Raw genomic sequence first — 8424 nt, forward strand, 5'->3', positions numbered from 1 at the left:
CTGGTAAAGTTGATGAAACTCATTTTTAAGCTTGATTGGGTGTCTAATATATCATACGTCTACAAGGCCTAATATCTAATTCTTAATGAATTTGCTTTCAAGATCCATGCAACGGTAAAACAAGCTATTTGGTTAATGAATATATTTGCAGATTTGAGCCTGACGCTAGATAAAAGTACACAAATTTTTGTTGATAATCAAGCGACTATTTCAATCTCATTAAATGCAATATTTCATCCGTATTTCATGAGAAGATCAAACACTTTAATGTCAAATTCTTTAATTTAAGAGAAGTGCACGAAAATACTAATGTAAGTTTAGTTTATTTGCAACAATACTTTCTATATGTTACTTGTGTCATTTTCCTTTTCTTAATAAAACAAAATTCTACAACTAGCATAAATGGACATGTTGAGCAACAAATAGGTGAAGAACAGTGTCCATAATACTTATGCTGTTGCTTTTAGCCCCATGTTGAGATCCCCATTAATTTGTGTACTAAAGATGATGGATAGACTAAGCTAACTAAATCTCTCTATTGAGAATATTCTTGACAATGATAGTAGTTAGATAATATGTATTATTGATTTATGATATGAATTACGGTGCAAGTGTATGTGCATGAAAATTTTCCACCTAGTAGGAAACCATTCTAGATGAATCGACAAATTCTCATTTGAAGAACAGATTATTGGAGCACAAAAATGAGTAAGAAGTGTAACATTAGATCCAATTGGAGATATTAAGCAAAATGTATGCCAAGGATTTCATACACCCAATACTTAATGATTTTTTTAGGTAAATATGTAGTGTTAAAATTATTTATGTATTGTTGCTCTTAAATCAATATGGACGTATATCTAATATTGTATGCTCCCATCAACTCAAGATCCAATATATTCAGAATATGGAAGTCTTCTTCTATCACCAATGTCAAGATTAAACTATCGTTTCAATATAGGTCCAACCCAAAATATATTTTGAATGCTATTGTTCCTAATCCAATCTTGTCTAGTACTAAGTACATGAAGTGCAGCAATCTTATCTCGACTAAACAATTTTTTTACTAAGTAGACATTTTACTGTCCAACATTCTATCTCATACAATATCATCAAACTAAGAGTTGTACGATAGAAAATTTATTTAGCTTTCAGCAGTATCATTTTATCAAATAAAACAATTAAGACCTTCATCAATTTTAACCACACTACTGAAATCCAATGGTTTATAGCTCACTTTATTTATTAGATGTTTTGTATAATTGACCCAAGATACTTAAGCCACATTACTTGTTATATGCTATGGTTTTCAACTTTTGCCTAAGCTGGACTGTTTTGCCTTTTACAATACTTCAATGTGTTTTGTAAGTACATTCAAATGTGCCCTAAAATCTTATAAGACAAACAAACACTTAAAACTTCATTCTAAGTGTATGTTTGGTATCACAGTGAACCATCACAACTTTACGCAAGCTACACTCTATTGTTTTTGCAAAATTACGCTCATAGTAATTCTACCAAACTCACAACTAATCCAAGCATACGTTATACGTTGAACTAAGCTGAAATGAGCTTGCACGGCTTGCAACCCAGTCAGTCACCACATTACCCTTTCTTAAGGGGAGGGAAAGATGAATTGTCCAATATGACTCACAAGATGCAGACAGAATACATGTTAATTTGAATTACACAATAAGATCGCAAAAATCCTTGTTTCTTACTCTCTTTTTTACTGGAATCTATGTCATTACTCTACAAATGCCTAGGAGGACAAGATTCACTTATTGCAAAACTAAATGAATTAAACTGCTTTGATAGGCAAAATAAATGAACCAGTTTGCTTTGGTAAAAATAGACACCTAAACACTATTGTATCCTCAACTTTTCTTGTCACTGCATAATCATTGCAGAACAGTGAAGATAATCATCATGTAATACTGCACAGCAATCAGTTTCTTACCACAAAACTGCAAAATGCATTGGCAGGTTCTGATGCTGATTTATTCTGAATTCAAATTCCAAACACGAACGCAACTATCTTCTCCTGAACTGACAACTCTTTCATTCTCAATAAAAGTCAACCCGTAGACTCCACCTAGATGAGCACCTTTTATGGTTCTACGGCTTGATGCTGGCTTTCCAATTTCATATATAATGACACATGTATCAAGTGATCCAGTAGCTACCAGTTTACTATCAGGCGACCAAGCAATGCAGTTTATACGTGCAGTGTTAAACAGCATATTATTAAGAACCACCTGAAAGAGAGAGAGAGAGAGAGATTTATTTAGTCACATAATTTCAATAAGTTATGACAAAAACAAGCATACACCATGACAAATAATGCAATAATACTCCAACCATGAAGAAAATAAGTCACATATTTCTCATTTAAAATAGGAAAATTTGGTATAGGGCACACCAAAGCATTAAAGCATAAAACATTTGAGCTCCATGTTACAGTAGTATCAGGCTGAAGTTACCTCTCTAGAAACACAGTCCCAAACAACAGCTTCACGATTCAGATCAGCTGAAGCAAACATGGTAACGTCTGGAGAATATCTGATTGCACTAATTGCACCTCGGTGTTTCTCAAGAACAGTTTGTTCTGTAAGTGTATCTCCTGAGATAGAATAAATACGCAGCTTACCATCTTGCCCACCTACAATTGCTTCACTGCCATCAGGTGAAATAGTACACGCAGTGACAACAAAGCCAAGGTTTACCGTGGTGACAATTTTTGAACCGTTAAGTAAAACAACACCAGATTCAATTGCAATAAGAGCAAGATTAGGGGAATTAAGTGCAAGGCCTAAATCCTTAGCCTGGCTTCCAATATCAACTTCCTCAGCAGGACCAAAACCATCCCCATGAAGAGGAACTCTGTATACCTGCATTTTAATGCATGTAAATTTAAGTACTGTCAATTGAGGGCAAAAGCCATCGGTGTTTAAAATAAGAAGTTTGATTTTCAATCATTTATGAAGAAGACAACCAAACGAAAATTTGCTCACTTGATGCTTTAAATTTTAGAAGGGTCATGATAACATGTACTCTGGGCACTAGTTAACGAAGCCATAAATATAAGTTTTGTATTAAAAGAACAATTTTTCAACATCTTAAAAACAAACACATCGCTTTCCAACACAATTTCTAAATCTGTTGCCTTAACTAGTGTCCTAAGGGAACTCGTTAGTATTTTACATTTTAGAAACAAGAAATCAACAAGTCTCAACTTTTATTATAGTTTACAGTTAGCTTTTAAATATCTGTTAATATGTCATCTACTGTAAAATGCACTATTTAGCACCGTATTTTTTCACAGATCTTCAAGAACATAATCATCATTGAAGATTCTTAAAACAGTTGCAAAAATCAGAAGCCTACATAGATTCACACCTAACGTGAGTTCAACCTCTAATAGTACAATCAACATACTCGATTTTTCATGTACTTTATAATACATGAACACATAAAAAGACTACCTAGCTTCTACCAGATGTAATCATATGCAATTAGAAATATTTGAATTTGTCTAACAAATAAATCAGCATCCAGAGTGACAGTAGAGGTATAGTTTTACTTCAGTGTTTGATATGGGCATCAATGACAGAACAGATGCAGATAAAATGAATTTAGAGGTTATCTTTGGTGCTTGCAAAACAAAGAGCCTATACGGTGATAATGATGAGTTATGACACACACATATATCAGTTACCTTGTTGTCAAATCCAGAAGTAACAACTTCTTCTTCAGCAGCTGCTAACAATTTGATTAATCCAAATTGTTTACCATCAAACTTACCACTGTACCCAATGCCTGGAATCCATCTAATGATAACTCCATCATAGCTGCTGGACAAAAGCATCTTTTCACTTTTGTTAAGCAGATTCAAAACAGTGATATTCTTCATGTGACCAGATAAGGACTTCGGGCTTTGATCGAAATCCTTAGCAGTGTATAAATAAATCGTGCCGCCAAGGGAGATAGTAAGCAGGTGATCATTTTGCCAAAGACAACCAACGAGCATGTCCTCTACCCCACCAGATTCAGTATGTGCCAATGTCTTGTGTAGTGTTCCATTACCATTCTCATCAATATCCCATACTTTTGCAGACTTGTCAGCAGACACCGTAAGAACCTGTAGTTTTTTATATTTAATTTAAACTACAATGTAAATAGCATCCCTGAATAGCATAAATAAATTCACAACATTTTCCTCCTTACATATCTGTTATGTATGTATGTATGCACATGCATATTTTGTTTGAATATTTATATAGCTATTAAGCTCTTGACAATGCTAAACCAGTACAAAATCGTTTTCACATAGCAATCTTATGCTACAATTCTGGCCAAAAGAAGATGAAATTTTTATCCAAATCAACATGATAAAACAGTAACATTCAAACACAACCGCGAGTTCACCTGTTTACTGTCAGGACTCCAACTAACAGCATATATGCTGCCCTTGTGACCATGCTCTTCAGAAAATTCTCCAAGTTTATTCCCAGTCTTTCCATCGTATATAATACCTTTCCTGTCTGAGCTAACTGTAATAAATTTGCTCCCATCCGGAGAATATCTAACACAATTGACGAAATTCGTATGGTCCCTGCAGATATAGAATGTCTTCTATGACAACCTGAATAGGGAAATGGAAACCTACTCAACCCAAAATACATATTTCATGCTAAGACTCAACCCTATTCTCAGATGTAAAGAATTGATAATGCCATGACTTCATAAAACTATAATGAAGTTATCTTTATTGAGACCTTGTTAAAAACCATGTCAATTTATATAAACATTTCAATACCCTAGGCAAATACATAACATCTTTTTTTGTGCATTCAATGGGACATACGAATACGATAATAGGAAATTATAATATACTAATACTACTACCACCCCATAAAAAGAAGCCAAGGAAAACCGAAAAAAAGAAGGAAAAAAAAAAAAGATAAACTCAAATTCATATATAATTTGAAGAATTCATCTATTGCTTATACCGATACAAATGCACTACAGCGGACAATAACACTTACCTGATGGACATATTGAACTTGAACGGTGGACCTTCATAAAAATTTGCTAAAAAATCTTCTCCACACGTAACAATACGAAATGGTCTTGTTGGTTTGAACGCGCAACTTAATACCCGTCGCGAATGGCCGTCAAAATCACCAACAGTCGAACCTGAATCCCACCTTCAAATGCAAAATATGTTAAAGATAAAAAGGAAGGTCATGTGATAAAAAAACAGGAAGGAAACACATTCAACATGCATACAGTTAGCCAATTCTTAGAAAAGAGGAACTAATATGACGATCTTCTAATTTAAATTCAAGCCTTATGATTTGGCATACTACTTTATACTATATGCATTAAGCCATAACTGCAAAAAAGTATATTAGAAAATTCAAAAAAATTTAATATCATTTCACAAGTTAGAAAATCCCAGGGTTAATCACGGACACCCCGAACATAACATTGAAATTAACATGGTGACACCGATAATAATTTTAAAAAAATAAATAATTTAAATATAATCACAAGTTTCAGTGTAGGTGTCTGACACGGACACTAACACTAACACAATTTTTCAGAGGTGTCGGTATTACATAGCTTCTAACAATCAAAAGAATTAGAAGTTTGTCATAGTGAAGCTTGCTTAATCCATCCTCAAATATTAAAATTGTGTTCTTATTTTTCTCGCTACTCAAACAAATAATGAACTACGTAGCACGAAACTGACAAGACACTTGTGATTACACTTGTGATTTAGATTAATTTATTCATTTTTTTCAAATTATTACTTAGAGATGTCGGTGTCGTGTTTCCGATAATGACATATCAACTATTCAATTCAAATTTCTATATTTGCACATGAACATTTATTAGAAAAGGATAAAGGTAGTTACATAAAGGCGCGAACAAGTGATTTTCCCTTTCCATCCCCACACGCAACGATCCTCTGGCAATCAGCGGACCACTGAAGATCATCGATCCTACCAGAGAGAACTCGAAACTCATTCTTCAGAACATAATCATTATGCGTCCCCCAAATACGTATCGTGCCGGAGACATCGGCCGACGCGATCCACTCACCGTTGGGGGAGTATCGCGCGACGGTGACCGGATAAGAATGTTCGCCGTAAACGGAGACTTGTAACGGATTATCGAGGTTACGGATAATGACGGATCGCGCGGTGCAGTAGAGGATGTTGTTGGTTTTGGGATCGCCGGAGATGAGAATGCCGCGGCCGCGTTCGGTGGAAGGTGCACATGCGTAGGTTTCAGAGAGAGTTGCCATTGGGGAAATGAGAGATGCGTGGAGTGCAGTGGTTGTGGTGTGTTATGGGGGGTTTGGATTTTTGTGTGGTGGTGGCGTTGTAGAGATAGAGAGAGAAAGTGAGGCCGGGAATGGTGGGAGATGTTTGAACAAGTTGGCGGGTAAACCGAATCACGACTCTGCCTCCATCTTCAACCACTCCTTTTTCATTTTTTATCATTCATTTTTTTTCTTTAAATATTAATTAATTAGAATATAATTTTTTATTGAAATTAGAAAATAATTTTGATGCACTATAAAAGTTTTTAGTAACTAAATTGTATTATTACATACTTGGTGTGTTTGCATTTGCCATCTTTTATTATTTATGGCAATATTCTTAAGAATTATTTAGACTATTGATTTTGGTGTTATTAATTATATGGCATGCTCGTGTTGTTGGCACTCGAAATACTAACTTATATTATTTATTCAAATTACAATTTACATTTTAATTTATATTCTATGCTCCTACACTTTTTAACAATTTACTTTTCATCCACAAGCTTACCGGTGATCAGAAGTGTAAAGTAACACTTTTTACTTCTCATTGTGTTTTTCATGACTTTACTAAGGGAGAGACGATTGAAATTGCTAAAGAAAGGGAAGTGTTATACTACTTCTCTAAGGAGCCAAATGGTCCAAAGGTATTGTCTTCCTAACTCCAATCTCAGTCTTCCTCTTTTGCCTTGCAAATTTGGTTTTAAATTAAACGTCTTGGACATCCTCCGTTTTATATAATTAAATCTATGTTTCCATGTTTGTTCTTACAATATTTTATTAAGCCTTTTAAGTATGATATTTGTCAGTTAGCAAACCACAATTATGTCTCTTTTCCTTCTAGATTTAATGAAGGTGTTGGACCATTTAATATTATCCATTCTAATGTTTGGGGTCTTCACTTACCTCTAATATTTTTAGTGCAAAATAGTTTGACTCGTTTATTGATGATTTTACTTGAGTACCACGATTATTTATTTAACATTATAGTATGGTATAAACTCAATTTGGAAAAGGAATAAAAAGAATTTGATTCGACATTGATAAAGAATGTGTCAATCATACTTATTCCAACTTCACTACTTATTATGATGTTATCCATGAATTCACATGTGTCGACACCCCTAAATAATATGGTATTGCAAAACGAAAAACATAATTTATTTGAACTTGTTTAATCTCTCTTGTTTCAAATGTATGTTCCCAACTCTTTTTTGGGGAGAGACAGTTCTTACTACTGTTTATTTGCTTAACTGAGTCTCATCCCGAGTCTTAGGTAATGTTAGTCTTTTTCAACTCATGACTTCACGTAAGTAATTAGTGTCTTTATTATATCTATGATTCGAATCATGTAAGCTTGTGATTTGAACCACACTTCCAGAAACTTAATTTTTGTAAAACATAGTGTGTTATTATGAATTCAAACTTTGACAATTTGACTAGAAGCATATTGCTCATACTATAGTCAATAGTTTGATTATACATGTGTAAAAACATATTAAAAACTCAACCCTAAGATATATAATCATGTGAGGAGACTGGATAATGATAAATACAAAACCAAAAGATAAATGACAAGAAACAAAACATAAACCCTATGAAGCATATGCAACTTCAATGGCTAGGTGGTGCCATTATGATAATCTGTAACAACAAAACTAAAAATAATAAAACGAAATGGTGACACATTTTCTCCCTACATGGGAATGGGTTTTTAATGAGGGGCTCTATTTTTTAAATAAATTATGTATTTGAAATGAGATAACTCAAAAATATCTTTAAGACACTGTGAGTATTATTGTTGGATCTCTATGAGGTATCCTTATGTCTTAAGGTGTATTATTTTTGGGACCATACAGGGTATCCTTGCGCCTTACTAGGGGACTCCCTACGAGGTATTATTTTTTGAACCCTAAGAGGTATTTTTGCGCCGTACTGGGGACTCTCTATTCATGAAAGAATAAATCACATGGGAAGTTAGGTTTTCCTAAAATGAGAAACCATCTAGAGGACAGGTTCACCCTTAACAAAATGCTAATAAACGAAGATGCCAATAAGCATCAACTTAACAAAAAAATTCACATAAAGAT

General features: G+C 33.9%; 1 protein-coding gene across 1 annotated transcript; it reads right to left on the minus strand.

Moving 5' to 3' along the window:
- Positions 1-1355: 1355 nt before the first annotated feature.
- Positions 1356-6485, minus strand: LOC131610568 (actin-interacting protein 1-2-like). Its single transcript, XM_058882545.1, has 6 exons — positions 5925-6485; positions 5049-5210; positions 4429-4615; positions 3719-4141; positions 2484-2891; positions 1356-2258 (listed from the first exon to the last, which is right to left on the minus strand). Exons 1-6 carry the CDS (start codon positions 6314-6316, stop codon positions 2001-2003), a joined length of 1830 nt encoding a protein of 609 aa, XP_058738528.1. The 5' UTR covers positions 6317-6485; the 3' UTR covers positions 1356-2000.
- Positions 6486-8424: the final 1939 nt, after the last annotated feature.

Source organism: Vicia villosa, linkage group LG1 (assembly GCF_029867415.1).
Source record: "Vicia villosa cultivar HV-30 ecotype Madison, WI linkage group LG1, Vvil1.0, whole genome shotgun sequence".
Taxonomy (NCBI): domain Eukaryota; kingdom Viridiplantae; phylum Streptophyta; class Magnoliopsida; order Fabales; family Fabaceae; genus Vicia; species Vicia villosa.

What these genes read in the sequence shown, in the direction of transcription:
- LOC131610568 (XM_058882545.1), bottom strand. Translation starts at nt 6,316, where the DNA reads ATGGCAACTCTCTCTGAAACCTACGCATGTGCACCTTCCACCGAACGC. An exon ending in TCACTTGTTCGCGCCTTTAT is followed by an intron (nt 5,211 to 5,924) that starts GTAACTACCTTT and finishes TTGCATTTGAAG; the next exon opens with GTGGGATTCAGGTTCGACTG. An exon ending in GGAGTCCTGACAGTAAACAG is followed by an intron (nt 4,142 to 4,428) that starts GTGAACTCGCGG and finishes AAAAAACTACAG; the next exon opens with GTTCTTACGGTGTCTGCTGA.